Consider the following 22,927-nt stretch of genomic DNA (forward strand, 5'->3'; position numbering starts at 1 on the left):
GTGACATTCAGGTCACCATTGTGTCCGTTTCCTTTGAGATCCACCCCCCTCCCAACATGTTCCATCAAAAGCCTGGATAAAACCTGCCATTACAGGCAAACACTAGACTTCATTAGATGGCAGGATGGTGACAGAGTTAAGTACATTGCCCTCCTATTGAGTGACATGAATTTAAACAAGCATGGATGCACATACTGGACACAGACCATCACTCAGCTGGATTGAACTTGAAAAACAAAATGTCACCCTTCAAAAATGGCACTGAAAGGACTTGTTTTTAAATATACTAAACATATCCAGATTTCCCACTGCTTCACATGCCCACACTGAGTTAATTATAAAAAGTTCAGTGTTTTAAGCTACTTTTTCAAAGTATCAGATCAATGAGAAGTCCTCCAAGGATAAATAACATGAAAAAATGGTGAGCACTGAGGTGCAGATGAGTGATTGGGTAAATATGTTAATGTACATTATAAATGGAGCATCTTTTATTGAAAAAAAAAAAGTTAAACAAATTTAATGATTTTCACTGAACTAAAGTCTCAAGATTTTTCTCTTAAGGGAACTTAAGCTAAGGATAAGAAACTTTACTTAAGCAGGTTCCATGAATCGCATTTTGTTACTTGTGCCCATTTAATGGATACATGTGATCTCAAAATCCGCCCACACCTGCTTCACCTTCCCTTTGATATAAAACCCAGCATAATAAAAAGCTCGAGTCCAGAACAGTCAAAGACTTAAAGTGAAAACATAACTTTTTGGAAGACTTGACAGATGATCAGAGTCAGACATTTATTATTTAGCCATTTAATAGTGAGCGTGTGCAGCACAAATTTAAATACTCCTAAGATATATACCTCATACCCATCATTAAATCATCAGCATGATAGCATGAAGGTGTATTAACAACCAAAAGACAACCAGCCCTGATATTACAAACATCATTGTGTCATTACAACTTTTGCACTGAGGTAGCTAGCAGCTAGCCTGAGCAGTTCAGAGTAATATCACCAGCCACAACCAATTTAAGTCAGTCAGTGCCCAGTAAGAAAGTCCCAGACTTACATACCGGAAGGTGTATAGTTAAAGTTAGAAACGTGATAGTGAAACATGGATGTGTTTTTTCTTCTTAGTTTAAGAAAATGCTTAAGTAGCCAAACAAGCAGCTTTAAAAATCACCAGAGTACACGGGTAAAGAAATGTCTGGCCTTCAAGCACCGCATGCTTGCAGTAGCACTCCTACTAGAGCCAAGGAAAGGCAAATCAAATCCTGTACTCGCCTAATTTTATGCATGTCTGCATCACTGGGTAGACATGAATACAGTTTTGATCCTGTGTTTAAGGTTATTGTAAATTACCTTCTTTTTTTTTTAAAAGCACTTTGGAAAATAACAGTTGGCACTGTATTTATTTCAAGGTTTTACAGGTTGGTTTGCAATAAAAAAAACCCCCAAAAAACCCCAAAAAACACCAACTTTATCAGTATTCGATGCTGATCTGTTAGCCTGTTTTCCAAAGGCACGCTGTTAATACCAGGTTAAATCTGCAAACCAGCTTCTCCAACAGATTGTTTATTGGCTTAACAAGATGTTTTCTTATTCAAGAGTATCCTAATTTGTAAGTGGGAAACAGACTCTCCAGGCAACAGAAACTAAAGGAGATGGGGGTAGTTTGTCAGAGAGAAACAAATTTAATTATTAAAAAAATTATATAAAACATCCTCAGGACCAATTTAGCACCATGCAGTAGGGTAAAAACGAGTCTCCAAAATCTGAAAAACAAAACAACTCAATCGAACTACTGGGGCTACTGTGGGGCTGGAAAGATCAAAATAGCCTTAAAGATTTAGCCCGTTACAGCTAAGCAGTGTCCAAACTGCCTATAGGTCACGTTCTCATGATTCTAAAGGAGGTGGTAAACAAATTACACTGTTATGTGCCGTCAATCGTGGTGCGTTTTAAGGCCGGAGAACCCAGTAGGACATCACACTATAATCACTAGACATTCAAAGCCTGTCAGTGGGAAAGTATCAGCTGTCAGAGTGAGTGCTTCCTTTAACCAGGCTGTGCACAACAAGCGCTCCTGTCCATTGATAGACAAACACGCAGCGATAGTAGATTAGCCGTGTTTCATGATTAACAGAAAAATACGTGATTAAAAAAAGAAAATTTATCCAGATGCAACTTGCCTCTCAACTGTCAATCCTGAAGAATTACATGAAAACCAAAAGAGGCATCCTGCACAATACAGATGCAAGGTTATTCAGATGTCAGCCAAATGCTGCGAGGAGGAAACCAGCCCACATTAAACATGGAAAAGCACAATAATGAGTACAGTTCCCCAAATTTTAATAATAAGTGTTATGTGATACTGGATGGAGAATTTATTTTAAAGCCATTATCAGATTTTGGCAGAATTTATTAACTAATCTGCAAGAGGAAAGTCTCAATTTGCAGTTTAATGTAAACTAGTCATAACCTGTGACAATATTTGCAATAAATTAGCCTTGATCTAATGTGAAAATGTGTAAATGAAAATCCTCAACACTAATCTTTGTGTGGCATGTAAGAAACAAGCCTCATTTTCAATACATGAGATTATGATCAGTGTGCCTTTTGCGTTTTATTCGCAAGAAAGTTTGATATACACTAGATCGTTTGAATGCTAATTAACTGTCAAGCAAAAAGGGAGAAAATCTTTTACATCCCCGAGCTTTCATTCTGGTCCAATCCGCTTTGCTACAAGGTGTGAGGAGTTTGAGTCGAGCCCAAATCTCCATCATTCATGCTGGAGCAGACAAGGGGATTGATTGCACTATATTGCCCCTGCAATTTTCCTTCTTGGATGGGGTCACTCAGTCAAGAAAAGGAGCACAATCTTTGGCTTTAACCCTTGAAATGTGATTTAAACTCGAGTTCTTTCCCGGAGAAACAGCATGAGCAACCCATCTGTAATTTTAGTTCTTCTACAAGGCTTGTCATCAAGTGCACAGTGTTGACTGGCAGAAGTAAAACCATTGACCAATTGTACAGGTAGTACAAATACAACTTGACCTCAGAAACCGATTGCTCAGTTGCAGTGGAGACTCTTACATCCAGTGGGGGCACAGGTTTATGCAAAGTAAAGAGACTGGGCCGAAAGTGAAAATGAGTCAAAAAGAGCCAAAAAGAGATGATAGGAAGACAAAATGACAGACTTTAAAGGAAGCAATAAAATGCATCAAGCTATTTTTGCTGTCTGCATTTCAAGTCTCAACCATCAGAGCTCATCTGCATTTTAAGTGGTAAAAAAAAACAAACTCCGATTTTACTTTAACATATGCAGGGATTTATTGAAAAATTTAAAATATTAGAATTTTGAAAATGAATAATAAATACACAAACAATGCAAGTCATCTTAAGAATTTGGTCACGAGACATTTAAAAGGCTTCAAAAACATTAAAATGTCTATTAAAACAAATGAAACTGCTAAGCACACTTTGATCTTCAGTGCTAGACCTTCAAACTATTTTCTAAAGACATCAATGCAAGAACAAAGAAATTCAAGCGTTTTAAAGATAAAATCTTCCAAGTGCCAAAGTCACGCAACATTAATATCACAAAATTTAAAAAAGCAAACTTCAAACTTCACATTTTCATTATAATTTCATAGCGAAAAAAAATGATTCTTTGCACTGTCTGCTTGGGATGCACTTTTGCTCCCTGTGAGTGAGTTTTCAAGCTGGGCTGTTCATTACTGGCCGTTCAGTCCTTGATCAGACATTTGACAAGTGATTAATCAGGCGGGCGGCCTCAGCGGAGCAACTGAAAGTTAATTTCCACACTTCTGCATGCGGAGATGAATTTAAAGCATGTGCACTCAGGGTAGCTGCCTTAGTCACGCTTTCAGGGTGACCCCTGCCCTGTGCTTTTGCAAAGATTACATCCAGCCTGACAGGCCGGTTCTCGTTTTCGTCGTGCACCAGTATGCAGCGAACATCCGAGCACCACCGAAGAGTTAAGCCGTGGAAGTGGGGACGGCAGGGAGCTGTGGTGACAGAGTGTGAAAGTGAGTGACAGACAGCATCCTCTCGTACCAGACCGAGGTGTGTATCTGTAAGTAAAAACTGAGCCACGTGCTTACTGTGGGTACTAGGACTGATATGCACTGCTACACTTGTGTAAAGTTTCAGCTGCACCTCTCCCAGAGTGGTTTCGTGATTCATATTACAATGAAGAAGGTATATCAGATCGGCAAGACTCTTCTGAAATTGACAGCAAACCCTTAAACCAGCATCCAGCAGCAGCTCAGGTACACTGACCCACCAGCCTAAAGACATCTCTGCTAAGTTTCCATGCAGCAGTGGGTGCCGAGGTACCCTGCAGTCCCCAGGGCAGATGATATTAAGTATGGCCCTACACAACAACTGAGTATGCTTTTGACTGTAGGTATAGACAACAAGGACGCTTTCTTCTGTAGCACTTATCAAACGCAGACTTTGGCCTGCTAGGCCTATCTGAATGTCCTTCAACTGACACAAAGGGAGGTGATGGAACAAAACTAAGAGACCAGATTCAGAGGTTAGTGTGTAAAGCGCAGATTCCATCAGGATCAAGAGGGCAGACTGCGGCTCTGGTTTGTTGCATTTAGCTACGTTCAGCCAGTAGAGAGTAAGAATCTTCTGAGTTGGGAGGCCTGAAGTGGAGATGACAGACTGTAGATGGTCCATCATGCTTTGGGGTGGCAGATTTTGCAGGTTTGCAAGGGAATCAGGAAATTTTATCAACGTTTGAATGAAAATTTGAACTGTTTTTGAGTTTTTAAGTTCACAGGTAACCTCTTTCACACTGCTGTGCTTCAGTTGCAACCGCTTTGTAATAAGTTCATCTCCTTGTTTCACATTACCATCAACCATGTTTCGTGTTGACTCCATATCCCACATACTTTCATTCCTTTTCAAGATATCCCCTGAGACAAGCTGTACATCATTTGGCAATTCATCAGCCTTACTCAGGGTTTGTGTTGGTGTCGGGACAGGGAGTTGTGCGTTTTCAGGATTAATGCAGCCTTGAATCATCTGAGCAGCCTCCTCAGACTGAAGGAGTTGAAATATATCCATCTGGACCTGCTGTATGAGAGGCAGCTCTTTCACCAATGAAAAAATGTGACTGTCCTTTAATAGAGAGAAGATAAAGCTGCTTCTAAATGTGGAGAAGACATGGCTGTCCCTTAAAATAGACAGAACACTGCTTTCTCTTACCAGAGAGATAAAATTGTTTGACCAACGAGCCCCAACAGGTTGAAATCTGAATTCTGTGACTTGCTGCAATACAGTGGAAGAGCTCCAAAGCAGACGTCCTGCATCCTGGACAATCCAAAAAACTCTGCTGAACAAAGAGCTCAGCTTCAGATTCTGAACTGCAGCTGCTGCAGCCTTTGTCGCACACACTCCAGGGATCTTCTCTAAATTTTCAGATTCATCCATCTCTCCACAGCTACACTCCTTCGTGATGGTGGTTTCTTTGGGTGGACAAAAGCCTGTGTGACTGTCAAGAGGCTTTGTGTCAAGCTGAGAATGAGTGTTGCTCTGTGGGAGGATAGACATGGAGCTGGTTCCTCTGCTGCTCTGCAGGTGGGACATGCCACTTAATGAGCTCCCACCAGAGCGAGGTCTCCCCTTGTAGCAGTCAGTGCCATCATCTTGGATCTCATTAGCATTTCCCTCTGGCTTTGTGCCACATCCATCACCCAGGCCCAGGACACTTGTCTGCTGGAGGTTGGCATCCCCTGACCAGCCCTCTTCTCCCTTACAGCTTGCAACTTCAGTCCCACTTTGAGCTTTCCTCTCAGACCTGAGCCCAGGCCCTGATTTATGACACAAGTCCCGCTCCTGGCCATCCCTGGCGCTTACTCCATTCTGCAGGTTCTCTCCATCCGATTCAAAACTACCGTGTGAGATGAAACGTCTTCTAGGTAGCCCAGTGTCCTAGTTTACATTGAGTATGTGGAAAACAAAAGGACATTTTTAAAAATGACTTTCAATAAACTCTCCTTAAAACATGTGTATTCATTTATATCTGAATCGAGACATGCATAGGAAAACAAACTGAAGAACACCGCATTAAGAAGCAAATATAGAACAAGTGTACTCTCATTGCAAAATGCTTTCACGAAATGAGTGTCATTTTCTTTGAAACATCTAAAGGAAAGTTTAATATGCATTAAATATGTGCATAATAAAAAAGCAAGAGAAAGTCTATAAAAATCTATATTAAGCCTGGCTGGAGAGGGGGTGGATATTGACATTTGCTCTGACACTAAAAAGGGACTAGAACTTCAGTTGTACAGCGACGATATAGCACTGCATTAAACAAAAACTGCAAATCCAAGTCTCACTATTGGCACACTGTGTTTTAGCTTTAATACATTTCCTTAAACAAACAACAAAACAACTAAGTCATATCTAATTCCATGCAGAAATCAGCAGCGGCTTTATGACTAAATCCCTCCATTATCTTAAGTTTGATTTTCTTTTTGGCAACTGCACAAAAAAAAAAAATAAATATAAAAATATGCATACATACTGTAGTCGCAAACGTTCTTGCTGGGGTAGGGGCAAGACAGACGCTTGAGGCTTTGGACATTACTTCTGCATTTTTAGCCGGATGGATGTGTTGGCTGAAGAGACAGCAAGCATAAACAATATTCAAAAACTGTGTCAATGGGAGGATGTGGGAGCACAATACAGCTGCAGTTATATGCTTATATGTGTTGCTAGGGTCTTTGTTTTCAAGAAGCAATTTAATTATTTGCTGTAGTGTCACACTGGAGACATCAGCTTGCATAGAAAAGACAAGGCTGCAATACCCTCCCGACCCTATCCTCACAAAACTCATCCATTAGATTTGAAAAGCAAACAGCCCAAATGGCTGGATGAGATTAGAGCCACTCGACTAGCTGTGAAATTAAATAGAATCTGTGCATGTTGATTTGAGGATTTACATACAATACTCAGCACTCCAGAGGGAGGAGCAGAAACCAAATATACAGCTGAGAAAGACTTCTGACAGTAAACATTGGCTTTGGCTGAGATTTGTATATAAGCAGCAGGTTGATGAAGGGTGCAAGCGGGAGCAGTAAAGCATTGACAGCATCAACAAGAGGGACACAGTGCAGGTCCTGCTGATGATTAAAGGATTTTTGCAGATCCTGAGGATCAGTAGAGAGGATGTCCTGTACTCTGCGATGTTTGCTCACCAAAGGAAAGAAAAAAGAGAAAACAGGTACTGGGATTCCCAAGCTGACCACATTTTTGCAATCAGTGTTTCCTGCTGTTCACAAATTGTAGCTCACATGCAGAGGCTCAGAGTTCTGTGACATGGCTTCATAAAATCGGTACACAGAAACTGATTCATTAACACCACCACAAAGTACAGTTTGCCTCCCTGTTGTTTCCCTCTGTTCCTCCATGGCCTCCTAATCCTTGTGTTGATTGCGTTCCCCACTGTTTTCCTGGACCTGCTGCTATCCAACCCACAGGCTAAGCTCTGTTTCCACCCACGTAGTCATACAGACACCACCACAGATTTTATGAATTGTGATATACGAAGTCCTAGGTCAGTTGACGTGCACCCTGCATCAGATCTCATAGTATAATCTAGGTAAAAATACATTGTGCGGCCATTTTTAAAAGATGTTCATTGTTGACTTAATGACTTAAAGTGAACAGAAGAACAAAGAATAAAAAGACTGACATTCAGAGCTAGACAAGTGTTAAGTTACACAGGAGCTCCCAAAGTGAGGAACTTTAACCAGTGAAATTATACCATTTCAGGTGATGTAAGCTCGTAATAGCAGCTTGTCAGCGGTCAAAAATGGACGAGAGAAAAACGCTGGCACTTGGCCTTCTGACCAGAGATGGAGGATACTGAGAGGGTTGTCAGATAAGGGACTTTCAGAGCATAGGGGGCCATTAAATGTTGTTTCGGGTCAAACACCAGTTGGCTGGTTCCATCGCTGGAAGCGCTCACAGTCCAGACTTTCTGGGTTTGAAATGGCTGCATTTCAACTTGGACTTCAAAATTGTGGCTCTGCTACGCAGTCCATTTAATAAAGTATGAATCAAACACAGTGGGGTCCCTTTTACAAGGGAAGAAGTGAGTCTTATGGGCATAGATTTATACACAATATGAAAGCATATGACCTGGCCTCTACAGGCAACATGGCCCTTTTCCTGCCTCTCCTAGGAATATCCATCTTATGTCTACATACTGAAAGCTCAAGTCATGACATTTATAGTGCATTTGGAAAGTTCTCAGACGCTTTGAATTTTTCTACATCTTCACATGGATACAGTCCATTTTTCTTCAATAATCCACACACAAAGCTATGAGCGTTATGCATACTGACACACCTTTAGTTTGAAAGACTCGTTCATCTCTCCCGAATCTTTCAAGTTCAGTGTGACTGGATGAGAATCACCAGTTCAGAAGCCTGTACTACAAAGGATTTGGGGTTTAGCAAAGGGGGGGGGGGGGGGGGGGGGGGGGAATAAAAAGTAAAATAAATCACAACCACAGGTTTTCGGTACACTAAGTTACCATTGTGCTAACAGGGGTACAGCAGGGTAACTTATGCTGCAGGCCTTATCTGCTTCAGAACAAATTGGTTTTGAGAAGAGACAAACAAGAACGATATCACATACGGACCAAACTCATAACATCACCATTCCTAGTGAAACAGCTTAGCCTGCTTACAGTTATAAATTCTATTTTTGTTTTTCTCTTTAATTGCTCTTGATACTTAATACTGCCACAACTGCAGATGAAAGAATAAGGCTAAAATGGTTTTTACACCCAGTCATTTAACAGAATAAGCAACCATAATTACTCCCTTCACCTCAGGTCTTAATGACATCTTAATAAGTCTATTATAGTCAGCATTTATATAGCACTTTCCCAGTCTTAGCTGACCACAATGTTAACGTGCACACATAATCATAAAGTGCCTTAATATTCTACAGCTGTACAGACCTACCACTGATAACCATCTTTGTGTGACTACCGTATTATATCCTTCCTTTGTTGTGTGGGCTACTAGACTCCACTGACACTTGGTTTTTCTTGGCTGTATTTTGCCATTTTGTTAGATTATAAACAGTTGGCCCCATAATAGATGGTGAGTAAGGACTTTGGTTCTCGTGGCATTCGGCTGTATTTTACCTCACAACAGGCTGTTACGTTCCTTTCAGTTAGGACCAAGTTCTCCATCTCTACCATAAAGGACTGATTGGTGAAGTGATGCAATGACAGTTGTCTCCATACAAACTCTGAAACATTCACTGTGACCACCGTCTTCCTGGCTGCTTGTCTAACCAAGCACATTTGTCCCACATTACCCCACTTGCCTGGTTGGCCAAGACAAACTAGTGGTTTTAAACTTCTTCCACTGGAGAATAATAAATACTACAGCTTGTTATAGCCTGTTCTGTGCCTTTACACAAGATTTAGGTGTATACTTTGACCTTGTATCCCAGTTTGCCCTAAAACTTAAGACCTAAACCATCAAATGTGAGATCTTTCATAAAAACCTTTCATGTCCGATGAATACAATCAGGCACAAATGGACTCTAAATTGTAAAAGCATCTCAAGGACTGCTGGTAGGAGGATGAATCAAAGCCCAAAGGATCTGAATAACCCTGTAAATTAAATATTTTCAGTATTTCTTAAATTATAAAAACACATGAACAGTTCTTGCTTTGACATTGTGCAGAATCATGTGTAGATTGATTAACAGGGAAAATTAAATTAGACCGTTTTTAAAGACAAATCTGAAATCGGAAAGAGTGTACATGCCTTCCAAATGCACATTTCATATTGTCCTCTAATATTTATTCCAAATCCCTGAAAAGGCTAGTGAAGAGAGATTTTGCATTTTTGCTGTTTTTTAAAAACCCGCGAGTAATTTTAGTCTTCAAACATCTGAACTGGCTACAAAGTCATCTAATTTTGTATCATATTCAATTAGGAATTCGATATCAATGAAAGGACTGAGTTTGAAATGTTATTATGCAGATTTGTCACAACATCTGGAGAGGTGATTTTACCTTATTCTTGGAGGCAAAGCCAGGTGAGGAAAACAAAACGATTTGTGGTGATGCATTAAGCCTCTTCCTGCCCAAATTATTAGCGCTCTCAAAAGTGTGCAACCCCACTGAACAGGCAGGTTGCTTTTGGTGCAACAGAGCTCCTCCCCTTGTAGCTGCGAGTCCTTTCACTGATGGCTTTTGTCATTCCCAGACCCCAACAGATCTCCAAAGCCAGCATTTGAATTTAAATGATTTGCTCTTATTTATTGTTCAGGATCATTTCCAAAATGACTCAGTAAAGTGAGATCCATTCTGTCCTTGCTGCGAGGGAGATTCTGCTATGCAAATAAGTAGAAAAAAAGATTGAACACATATCTGAATACAAAGCGAAAAAGTCCTTCACTGAACCATTATGCTCAAACAGTGCATATGGGCACTTTGCCAGGTGAGAGGAGGCGATGTTAAATACAATGAATACATCATTTAATATTTTATGATGTGTGTTAATTGACACCCAGAGCAGAACCCAATAACCAAAGTTTATTTTGCAATGTGCCTCATATGCATTGCATGAGTTTTTCCTTCTGTCGACAGTCTCTCTCTGATCTGCTATGAACACTGACAATCTATCTCCACCACTCACCACGACTGACTTCCTTTCTCCCTTTAGCAACAGACCAAGTTTCTGATGTAGGATAATGAAGACACTATTCCGCCAACATAAGCCGTGTAGTAACCCATATACATGTGTATTCACCCTTTCATATCTAAATCAAACATCACCAGACCAGTGGATCGGGAAGCAGGTGTCAGACTGAAAGCAGTATTAATCACATGAGTAGGATGGGGATACTGCGGTGTGAAGGAAATTATGTGTCAGACAGCTCCACATGCTGTAAAACATCAGGGTTAGCAGATCATGAGACCAGGGATGTCTCTCAAAACGCTCAGTGTTAGTAGGTGGTGAATAAGATTTTGGACATTAATTCACTGAACACTGAGACACTGGCATCAATCAACACTCACAATTTCAAAGGAGTGGCAGGGCATGAAGATTTCACCTTACCAAACGCTGATAAACATCATGGTACGCTATTGTTTAAAAAAAAAATATAAATAAAATAAAAAATTTAAAAAAGGGGGGGGGGGGGGGGGGGCTGCAGTGCAAGTACCTTTTTTTTTGTTGGCATATAGTCAAACCTCAAACCTGGTTAGCTATTCAAAATTAGAAAAGAGGCTGCTATTTTGCATCACTGCTGCTCATTAAAAAAGTCTTTACTCTACCAAATTCACAAATCAAATACCAATAAATGCCAAAAATGTGATAGAAGACAGAACGGTTTGAAGCAAGTGAACTGTACTTTAAAAATAGATAAATCAAACACCCCTTGGATCATTCATTACTGATGATACAGAGAGGAAAGTGGGGGGGGGGGGGGGGGGGGGGGAAGGCCTAAAAAGAGAAGAATCTGCTGCAGATGGAGTAAAACAAGGGAAACTGCATAACTACTAGTGAACATTAGTAAACCCCCCCCCCACTTTTTTTTATTTTTTTTATTTTTTTTAACTGTATTGTGGGAATTTTCAGGGGAGCTGAACTTTAAGCTTGTTGCAGTAATTTTGAAAATGGGACACTGGGCAGGTCACTACCTAGTGAACAAGGTGCCATTCTCGGACATGCCCTTGGTTGTAGGAGAGCTGCCTGCTCCGATTTCCATGGGCTCAGCAATAAGCACTACAGAATGGCTTTTTGTATGTTCCCACCTCTCCTCACAGAAATGGTGCCATGATTTATGGCTTTGATTTGGTCTGTGTGCCCAACGAATGCTGCTCAATAAGCAGGCACGTTGCGGAGATTGAGGTGGAATGAATGCAGTTATGCTGGGCTCACAAAGTGCAGAGAGCCATTACACATGTCTGCATATGTCTTACCATCGATTTTGCACCATCGCCTTGGACAAATTCTCAGTAGAGTTGGACGAGTCGGTCACAGATGGGCTGAACACAGATGGCAATCCACTCTGCAGACAACAGAATGACACAGCACTGAAATCTGCCTCGGTATAAGAAACAAGTGACAGCTGCCTATGTTACATTTGCATTTGACCAGAGGTTTAGTTGATGCGTCTTCATTTTTAGTGTTTGCAGAAATGTCTAAACAGGTAATAGAAAAATACCGTATGAATCCATCGCACATGGCTAAAATAAAGTGGTAGTACGTAAAGTATTTCATTCTTCAATACAATTTCCATATTTAGTAAAACTGTATTAATATTCAGACAGAACACTTTAAAATATATATATATTTTTACACAACAGATACAGGCTACAGTCTAGATGTGCTAGCACATATTCAGACTAAGCGAAAGTGAAACTCTTGAGACCATCTCATTTAGAAGCGATGTTAAAAATGAATGTTAAAGAGTCTCCTTGGAACCACAGTGGGGCCTGGATGCCGGTGCTTTACTTGGCTGTAATAGCGTGCCGCTTTCAATAATGCAAAGAGCAGAGAGCTGTCAAAAGCCAGAAGTACAACTGTGTCTAAAATGGTGTGTGAATCAATTTTACAACATGAAATGCTATAAAGCACAGGGTGCTCAAAGTTGCAGGCTTGACAGTCCATTCACTGACAAAGTTCTTTTTTTTCATCTCGTAACTTTACTGAGCACTGATACTTTAATAAAAGTTCCAATTTCTTAGTGTGATCATTTTAGCAACATTAACATTGTACTACTCATTTCATTCGAAGTGCAAAGCACCAGGGTTGATAATCAATCACACTTATAAAATTATTCATCCCCCAGTTTATTTGGCTGAAAACACCAAGCTACAAATATAGTTTTCAATGTTAAAGAGGCTCAGTGTATGGTGCCTTAAGTGCTCCATGGACAGCCTGAGAAACTCAGCCCTCGTCCACCTTTCCACTACATTAAGGTGGACCGCATCTGACATTTCTTTAACTGTCCAAAACCAAAAATGTGACATTTAAACACAAACGTTGAGAGAGAAGTTGTGGAATACGTGTATGCTTTAATTACATTTTCAACACTTGTGTGTAGCCAAGTGCAACATTATGATCTTCTTGGAGACTAGGTCTGAAAATGTCGACTCAGTGTCATGACATGATTTCACTGTGCTATAAAGCTTTGAGTAGTGAGCAGCCAAGCAACATTACAGTCTCTCAGCGTCATCTAATGGTTTCAGAGCTCCTTTTGTTAACATGCTCCCCTAGTGTTTCTCATATAGAGGCTCACAGAGAATAGTCTTTATTTTACATAGAGAAGGTAAAACACTGTATTCGCATTTTTAAATAACTAACCTTACTTTTCCTTTTTGAGGTGGTTTGAGTAAATCTGCGACAAAGACGTTTTGTCATATCTTGAATAGATGAACCTTTGAAACCTACTCAGCAGCAGCTGCACCATACAGGATTTTAACAAGAATCTATAACACACCGGGACTCACTCCACATTCAACTTCTAGCTACAAATGGCCACATGAGTGAAATAACTCAAGCATAATGATTCAGATTTTCAGATGTTTTTTCTGTTGATCAGCGTAAAATAAATCCCAATGCCTGCTACCATGTAAAAGACAAAAATGTCAAAAGGACTCAATGCTAATTGTACACTGTTCATTTCACAGCATAGCTCTAAATATTAGGGGTGCAACGATATTCGTATCGATATTGAACCGTTCGATACAGTGCTTTCGGTTCGGTACGCATATGTATCGAACAATACAACATTTGTAATTTATTTTATCAACTTTCCTTCTGACGATGCTGTCTGTGTTGAGCGCTCAGTGAATCTGCGTTCGACTACTCCGCCTAGGCTGCACTGTCGAGCGCAGATCCACTGAGCGCTCAACACAGACAGCATAGTCAGAAGGAAGAGCGCAGGGCAAGCTAGCAAGACAGAAGTTAAGCTCTCCTTACAACATGGACCTCCCCCACCCTCATTCAGATCTGGCGTTTGGAATTATTTTGGTTTTCATGTGACGTATGACCCCGAAGGTAAGCGAGTCATGGACTAAAGTAAAACAGTATGTTGGATGTGCCATGCAATGCTCAATTACATGGGTGGGAACTAGTGTGTTAGCGCAGTTAGCTCGTTAACGTGTTGGCCGTCTAGCCCCATGCACGGGGCGATCGGCGGTAGCTCGTTAACGGAGATTTGCCGTGTTGTGGCGTTAAGGTCATTTCAACGAGATTAACCTGAAAGCACTAGTGGGAACACAACGAATATGACTGCACATTTACGCCGACATCATCCTAGTGCAAAGACAAAAACAACAAGCATGCTACTAACTTTAGCCGAGTCATTTAGACAGCTGTTAGCACATGATTCTCCTTATGCTGCTGAGAATATAGCCCAGAAGAAGCGGATAGTATAGCTTTTATTTTGGAAAGAGACATTTCTCTGTAATAAACTCTTTTCCAAAGATGAGTGATTCCTCAATCAGATACAGGGCTTGCAATATCGCTAGCCCGACATCCTGGGGCTAGCGATTTTTTTCAGTCGGGCTACCAAAATCTATCTCTGCCCTGCCCGTCGGGCTATTGTAGGAAGGAAAAATATATGTCAATGCTTTTGCATTCTTTCAGAAATGTAGCTGGGTAATTATGTCATTGGCATCGGTGAGCCACTGTCAATATGTGACATATTGAAGTCGCGTTTGAATTTGCGCTTGTTTTTTTGCTTTCACTTTGCAAGCGTGCGAACTGTGTATAGAGAGCGACAGCACTGATCTGTGAGTGATGACAATTTGTGCACCAATTCCTCTGACATCGTCTTATTAATCGTTAGCTTACTATGCAAACATGACAAGTGAAATCTCCCGCAGCAAGCTTAAACATGTGAGAGGTTGATCGCGCAGAGAATCGCTGAGCTTATGTGAGTGCGTGTGTAAAAGCAGCAGGATTTATATTTGACTACGATGACCTGGATGACTGAGAACCTTCACAGACAGATATATATTTTAGTTCTGCTGAGCCAAATAAGACAGGTCAGGGTGAAGAAGTGACAGCCAAAGAAAAGCTTACCACAAAATGGAGAAGTTATGACAAATCAGACTATAAGGCAAAAAGAAAGTGCAGCTTTATGGTTTCATGGACAAAAGAATTTCTGTGGCTGCAATATGATGAGCTAAATAACCAGGGCTGCACATAAGTGGTCCGCAGGTGCGCATTCGCTGTCAAAATAAAAAACACACACAAGGGTTAGGGTTAAATTTAAAAACTGTACTTTTGAGTTAAAATATATATTTATAATTTTAATAAATGACAAATTAAAAAGGCATGAACATGTTTTTTGTATCGAAAAAATATCGAACCGAACCGTGAATTTTGTGTATCGTTGCACCCCTACTAAATATATATGGAAAATAAAAAGTAAAAGAGATTGCTCTGTCATTTTAAAAGACAATTTATTTGTTGCCACAGTGTTGATGTTAGAGTTGTTTTTAATTTACTGGTATTTATTTTTCATTCAGTTTAAACTAATTTAGCATCAGTATTTGCTGACTGTAGCTATATGCAGTTTAAAAATGTTCAGAACAGTGAGGATAAGAGCTGAGCACTTGCATATTCTGCATGTTGCATTTACATTACAACATTTGGATAAATGAGACTTAAAGCCATATTGTTAAAATGTTTAGGTTTTATTTCATTAACTGAGATGTTTTTCACACCCAGTTTCAGTTTTTAGTTACAGTTGAATTAACCGTAATAAATTTGAACAGTAACAAATGCTGTGGCAGACTTGCAGTTGTCGAGTAAATCCTCGTTAACTTTTTAATTGATTAATAGCGTCAACTTTTTCTACTTTAATACTGGATGAAATGTATCCAAGTCTTCTTACATTTATTTTATCACCAACTAAAAATATGCCTTCAATAGATTTTAAATCAGGAATGCTTTACATTGATATATTACTGCAGAGAAAACAGTGCCTGCAGTATCCAAGAGTGTGAGGGAGTTTGTGCTTTCACACAATGCTTCTTTAAAAATACTAAAAGCCAAGAGGAAGCTGTTGCAAAAAGGACGAATAGCAGCCAGCTTTGAAAGGCACTGCACCTGGCCTCCTTTCAGGAACAGCAGGAGGCTTTTCTAGCATGAGAAAGTTCTAAAGTTGGGAACATATTGTCCATGATATGAGCCAATTATTCAAAAACAAAAAGAGTTTTATATAAACAAGCAAAAACCTGCACCAACTGAAAAGCTCATAGTTAATATTCTGATCAAAACAAAGCCATATGGATCCCACTGGTGATGTGGTGGAACTTTCTCATGTAGATTTTGAACATGATATCAATATGAGTAATATTTGTCAAAGGTAGCAGGCATTACAGCAGGTAGTTATGGCAACAAAGAGCATGATGTTTACTTGCTTTTACAACATTACCAGCAGAAAATGCAGCTGAGGCACTCCCCCCCCCAGAGACACTACACTTTAGAAAAAGTCTAGTAGTAGAAGACTCGGGATCTTTTCTGCATGCGGTGGTTTTTAGTATTTTACCATACCTGGTATTTCAGTCTAAGTTGGGAAGCAGTCGGTTGGTTAAACCAGAGTGTGGCTCCTTTTCCCAACTGTATGATGGCACCTAAAAGGAGCCCAAAGAGATAATACATGAAAAGAAAATGGGAAAATACCAATTAACTAGTCATTATGAACTTCATTACTATTTGGTGTCCAAAATAAAGAAAGAAAGAAAAATAATATGATGTGATTCATAGGGAAAACTGGTACAGTCAATGACAGATGCCGGTGACAAATCTGCCAGGAAACCTTTGGAGGTGTGGCACAGTCTGCATAATTTTTCTGTTGCCATGAGAATCTTCCCTTTGTTGTGGGATAGCAGTGACCCATATCTACACTGAACACTGGAGAAACTCGACTGAAAGCACAAAAATCCCCCACACAGTTTCGTCTGGTGAGTTAATGAATTGCCATCAGGAACACAATCCCCAACATGATTGGCAGTGGACAAGACCAGGGCGATAATTTACCAGAGAAAATGGTCCAAGGAAACTTGAGAAGTCTTGTAAAGCTATAGAATTGAAGTGATATTGGGGTTTATATATATATCAGACTCACGTTCGTGTGGCCATATCCACAGATTTTCACAAGGTCTCTCCCGCTTTTCCTTCTCCTCTCTCAGCAGAGCGACTACTAATCTTGCTTCTACTAATGACTTCTGACGAGTGACAAAGTACCTGAGAGAGCGGCCTGTGATGGAATCCAGCTGCTGTTGGGCTGAAAATTACTATCATTTGTTCAAGAAAATAGGTTCAGATGCAGCCATTTCTGAAGGGGATATTGGATAAATTGAAATGCTTATGAAAGAGACTAGCATAGCCAGGCCCTGTGCTGCCTGGCTCTGTTTAAAGTTTTTATCTCTCAAAAGCCAAGCAACGGGGATGTGGAAGCAGGAAACAGTGAAAGCTCCCAGCCCTGGCAAGAAGTGCCGGCTCAGGGGGGCCAGAGTTCCAGCCCGGCTTGCCTCTGTCCTTTGAAAGGTTAATGTTCTGGCCCACTTCAAACCTGTCGGCCCTATCAACTCCATCTGCCAATTAAATGGAGGGCCTGGGGCTTTGTCTGGAGCTTTGTCCGGGGCCTCTCGCCCTTCAAAATGTTTAGTAAAAGAAATGGCATCTGCCCTATGGAGAGCTGTGTTCAGAATCCGCTCATGCCCCGAGTGCACGGCAGTAGGAGAACCGGGGAGATAAAGTGGATTTCATTTGAAGATGTGATGCAGCGATCATATATAACTGCATTAAAAATGGATGAAATGTCTAGCTTTTAATAAATAATTATCTGACACCCAAAGTTTTAATTTGATGCAAAATAAATAGAAGTCCATTACTGTATATAGTAACTATTAAGTCTAATATATATACACCCTAGTAAGCTATAGTACTTTTTACTTTGGGAAGGTACCATCTGTGCAGTCTGCAATTTTGTTGAAGAAAGATGTTGAATCTATTTAATATTTCTTGAAAAATAATTGATTTCTGTGCATTTTTTTTTTTCACACTGCATCAAATTAAGGTTGGTTACGTCGATTAAGCATCATGAGGTGGAGCGTGAGGGGTGGTTCCCTATTTTTTATTTGTTTATTTTTGTTGTTGCTGGGAGTTGGAACCCTATTAGTTAGGCTGCTTAATATTTATGCTAAGTACTCTTTAAAATACCAGAATAGGGAGGATGGTGTAGGTTTAAGTTTATTAGATTGATCAGTATTGCTGAACTATGAAATATTTTTTTTTGCATACAGGTATAACAGAATAGCTTTAGTGTAGTTGTTGTTTTAAACTTGAGTATGAACTTATACAAAATGCAGCAAGATATTTAAAAAACAGTTTTGTTGATTAAAAACACTATATCGGATTCATATCGGTATCGGCAGATATCCAAATTTATGATATCGGTATCGGACATAAAAAAGTGGTATCGTGCCATCTCTACATTAAATATTACAGAACTGCTTACCCTGAGTCAGCTGGCAAGGATCGGTGACCACAGAGCCATTGACTAAGCACAGTGCACCATCCTGAGGGAACAGGGTTACAGTCCCAGCAATGTTCTCAAGCACACAATGCACACTGAGGAGCCCAGGCCCATGGAGCACTACAGTACAATTGTGAAAGTCAGTATAAGAAAGCAGCTGCCAATCTGAAGTAAGAAGCATGTCGTTAAAACCCCAACTCACCAATATCTTGGGTGCATGATGCTTTGCCAATTATGGTTCTGCCTTCCTATAGATTAGAAGATCATAAAAATACACAAAAAGTTATTGTGTGACAAAATAATTGAGACACTTTCCGATTAAATCAAGAGTAGTGCATAAATATGAAGCTCAAATAAACTATTCACTTTCAAGTAATAGAGGGCGATTCCAGTGCTTTGCAGATCTTCACCAACACCGATAAGGTGAGGCAAACAGCAATCCAACACCACTCCACTCCCCTCCTTCCTCAGAGTCACCGTCTCCTCCTACAGAGAACAAGAGAACATACCACAAGACAAAAAGCTTATTTAATAGCCTGTAGCTGGAGTGGCATACAATATAAAATAAAAATGCTGACAGACAATTAATGGCAACCAGCAGAAAGCTGAATTCTTTATGACTGCTCTTCCTTGCCTGAAGGCCAAGCAGAATTGCAGCATTCCAACCATGTGTCACCATGAAACAGCAGATTGGCTACCGGCAAGAGAGACACTATAAATCATTTAGATTATCATGGCGAGAGTCAAACTGTACATCGTGATCAGAGTGCGACAGACGCAATACTGCTCACCCAACACACACACACACACGTTATAACATGTGCTGTTGCCTTTAGTGGTACATGGCAATCAAAATACTATAGAGCTTGTAAAGTATGTTGCCGTTACTTGAAGATGGCAAACCTCCACTGCTTTCATTTCAATTTACAGTGTTGCCCAAAGCAGTGTTGTATGGAAGGTCACACTAAAGTGAATGCCTGTGCTTATTTTAGATTTTTTTTCCCACCATAAAACATTGCATGAGTCAGCACAAATGTAAAATAAATAAATAAAAAATAAATAAAATCACAAATCAATTAGTGAACAGCATTAAAGAAATCACCACATTTAACTTATGGATCATTACTGCTCTGTAGTTGTAGATAAATCAGAAGTTAAATCAGAAGTCAAAAAATAAGAATTTACTTTACTGTAAAATCTGTTAAGGATACCTCTGCTAAATAATAATTTGATAGTGTTCTCTATGGAAATCCGATAGGTAGAAATATCGATTTAATCCTCAAAAGCCATTTCTAAAGCTCAGGAAAGCTACACTTAAAAGTCTGATCTGCTTCATATTCCGCTTCACTGCCTCCAGCAATTGTTGCAGCATTAGTCAGACAGCTATACTGCATACATGTCTGTATTTTACTTTGTATAATTCCATTCTTTACTTGACTAAAAAGGTATGGTTCAGTTAAAGAAAAGACCTGACAAGCTGCTGACTGAGTAAATACACAGAGCAGTTCATTTGCAAATTATAAAACAAGAAATTTAACACTTTGCTTCGGATGAACTGTAGGTTTAAATGACACAGAACTGAGCAATAAAGAGAGAAACTCAGCTCTCTAAGCGTTTAACCTTTTCCTTGCAGTGTAATGGCTGTTGCTCTTGAATAACCCAGAGTCTACCCATGTATGAGTGCCCTATGACAAGTATCCTCCTGTTAAACTGGTGGACCATTGCCTCACATTGCCACGGATTAGGAAAAGTAACTTTCAACCTCATCCTGCTGCTCTATCGAATAGATTGGACCGTGAAGCGAGAGACGCGTCCACCACCAGCACCACCTCTCTCATCGGCAGTTGCGAGATGGAAGAAATCCTTTTTTTCCTAATGAAGAAGGAGAGGCATCGACCACAGCCCCTGTACTTAATTAAAAGGGATTTTTCACAGACTTCATTAGGAGGTGAGGAGCAGCCTGGCAGATTAATGCACTGTGTCCACTTTCCTCAGACACCAGGAACAGATGAGATCCTCTTATTTTCCCCTCACATTCACACACTTGCTCCTCACCACACCCAGTCACTCTGTGTGTAACGCAAGGACACACTCTGTGTTCAGACTCAGGCAGCTGGTGAACATACTGTAATTAACCGTGGCCTGGACCAGCAGCCAGTCTTGGGCAGCATTTAGGATTCCATTAAAAGCCATCATTTGTGGTTGGGTAGAATTTTAATGGACTTTACAGCACTTTGACAGGTCAGGTTCCCGACTTAGACAATATGCATTTCAAAACACAGTCAACCAATCGACTTTTCCGACTTCTTTGTCAAGTGGAGCAACTTGCCAAAACAGTCTATGAAAAAATAAATGGCATTTAGATTTCTTTGTCACATTAAAAAGGTTGAATCCCAGATTGCAATGTTTTTAAAAGTTAAAATGACATGTAAAAGAAAGGCACGTTTTCAAATGGCATAAAGCCTTTTGTTTGCAATGAATGCTAGTTAAGAATTGAATAAGAATCAAAGAGACCTGGCACCTCATTAAAAGTGATTTATTTTTAATATGCTTTGTTATCTGGGAGCATACTACATGTGAGAGCTGAATTTCAACCAACTGGTTATCAACTGTTGTTTTATTAGCCTGATATGCCTTCTAGCCATCAGCATGTGGTCATGCATTCATGCATGCATGCAGTCAATAGCCGTCACATGCAATGCTTTACATAACATGCTGAACTTTCACCGATTCAAGGAGACTGCAGCGACATTAACTGTTATCTTGCCAATATGTCAAGTTTAACTGATTTTAGGGACAGAGCAAGAAGAGTGTAGAGGTGAAGTCAGGACCGCTGTAATAAAAACAGATTGTTATTTCCATCTGCATAATTTATATTTGGCAGTATGGCCCTCTCCTCCTTCCACTTGCATAAATGGAAAGCAAAAGGTGGGGAGAGCAGCAGCAAGACCTGGCACAGAACGGAGCAAGCAAGTGTCAGAGACAATCCTGCAGTACCTGGAGTTGAGGTAGGTTGCAAAGTGGCTTGCGTGTTCTCCAATAACTTCAAAATAAAGATAACTAAATAAAACCTAATCCTTAAGAGACAAAAACTATTATGAAGTCATCAACAGCAAAAATGAAATTAAAATATTCTGGAGAAATGAGATCCAATCAGAACTAATTAAGTTGTGTTAGAAAGGCAGGCCGGGTTAGTTCCCCCAGGCGCTATTTGTAAACTGTACAACTAACTCCCATGCTCAAAGTTTCTCACAAAAACAACAAAATATTAACACTGGGGAGGAAGAGAAGTCATATGGACACTTTGCGTTTGATGTCAAGGAAAATAAGTCTTCCTGTAAACCCTGTGGAACAACACTCACAGGTCAAAGCAGAACAAATTTAAACACTTTATATTTTAAATCAACTGAATCAACTTCATAATCAATGATCTCATGATCTCTGGTAAACTAAAAGAATTCAGATGCCTCAAGTACAACTAAAAAGGCGTTTTAACAAAAGGCTATGATCGAAACTGAATCAAAATTTGCTGACAAAATTAACACTGGTGGATTGCAGGTGTACATTAATGCAATGAGCTAGCACTGTCATCAGCTGATTTGTCAGGAGTCAGTTAAGAACACCTTTGTTTGTTTTAACTATGCTCAGTATGAAAAAGAAGGAAAATCAGTTCAGTTTTGTGCCAAGATTTGCCCACATGTGAAGAAAGGCTTATACAGCTTGTGAAATGCTATAATAATTACATTGTGTTAACTGCTGACACTACAAATAAAATTCACATTAAACATAGCGAGGCTCAGAGCGGGGTTTAAGTTGTGCTGTTGTGCTGATTGTAGCATGTCTGGGAAATGCAGAGACTACGACGATCAAAGAAAAGCCGTGGTTCATTTTATCTTACTGAAATAGAAGTCCCTCCCACAACACTGTGTTACAAGGGGACCCAAAAGGTTGGCTGGGGGAGCAGGGTGCAATTCTGCTCATGAAGTAGGAACTACTTACAAATATCTGTGCGTGTGTGTGTATATTATAATTTTGTTTAAGGTTCCCCCCCACCCCCACCAGCCTCCTTGCAGTAAAACATTTAACTTTACCCTCTTCCTGCCTTTTTTGTTCTCTCAATCTCTTGCCGCCTCCGTCTGGTAAGAGGCTGCTCCGGAATCCATCTCATATTAATTACTTTCTCTTTCCCACATGCCCTGTAACCAATCTGGGAAGCTGACGATGAATAACTTTGCATTCTAAATCTGCTTTGAATACAGAATTCAAAATTCTGTTTACACCGCTCTTGGTCAACTTGTCTCCTTAAGGCCTGAGCAGAAATTCTCATCAAGCTTTCAGCAACAGGAGGA

General features: G+C 40.0%; 1 protein-coding gene across 1 annotated transcript in view; it reads right to left on the reverse strand.

The window, feature by feature from the left end:
* Positions 1-3,679: 3,679 nt before the first annotated feature.
* kif16bb (kinesin family member 16Bb) overlaps positions 3,680-22,927 on the reverse strand; it is a gene marked incomplete at its 5' end in the record, with an annotated part of 28,325 nt that continues 9,077 nt past the window's right edge. Inside the window, 7 exons of the mRNA XM_080869669.1 lie at positions 3,680-5,966; positions 6,565-6,658; positions 12,001-12,089; positions 16,592-16,671; positions 18,561-18,698; positions 18,781-18,826; positions 18,945-19,064. Of these exons, the coding sequence (XP_080725795.1) occupies positions 3,756-5,966; positions 6,565-6,658; positions 12,001-12,089; positions 16,592-16,671; positions 18,561-18,698; positions 18,781-18,826; positions 18,945-19,064 (2,778 nt within the window). The 3' untranslated portion in view covers positions 3,680-3,755. The remainder of the gene's footprint in view (positions 5,967-6,564; positions 6,659-12,000; positions 12,090-16,591; positions 16,672-18,560; positions 18,699-18,780; positions 18,827-18,944; positions 19,065-22,927) is intronic.

The sequence above is a fragment of the Rhamphochromis sp. 'chilingali' genome (genome assembly GCF_963969265.1).
Source record: "Rhamphochromis sp. 'chilingali' genome assembly, chromosome: 20".
NCBI classification, from domain to species: domain Eukaryota; kingdom Metazoa; phylum Chordata; class Actinopteri; order Cichliformes; family Cichlidae; genus Rhamphochromis; species Rhamphochromis sp. 'chilingali'.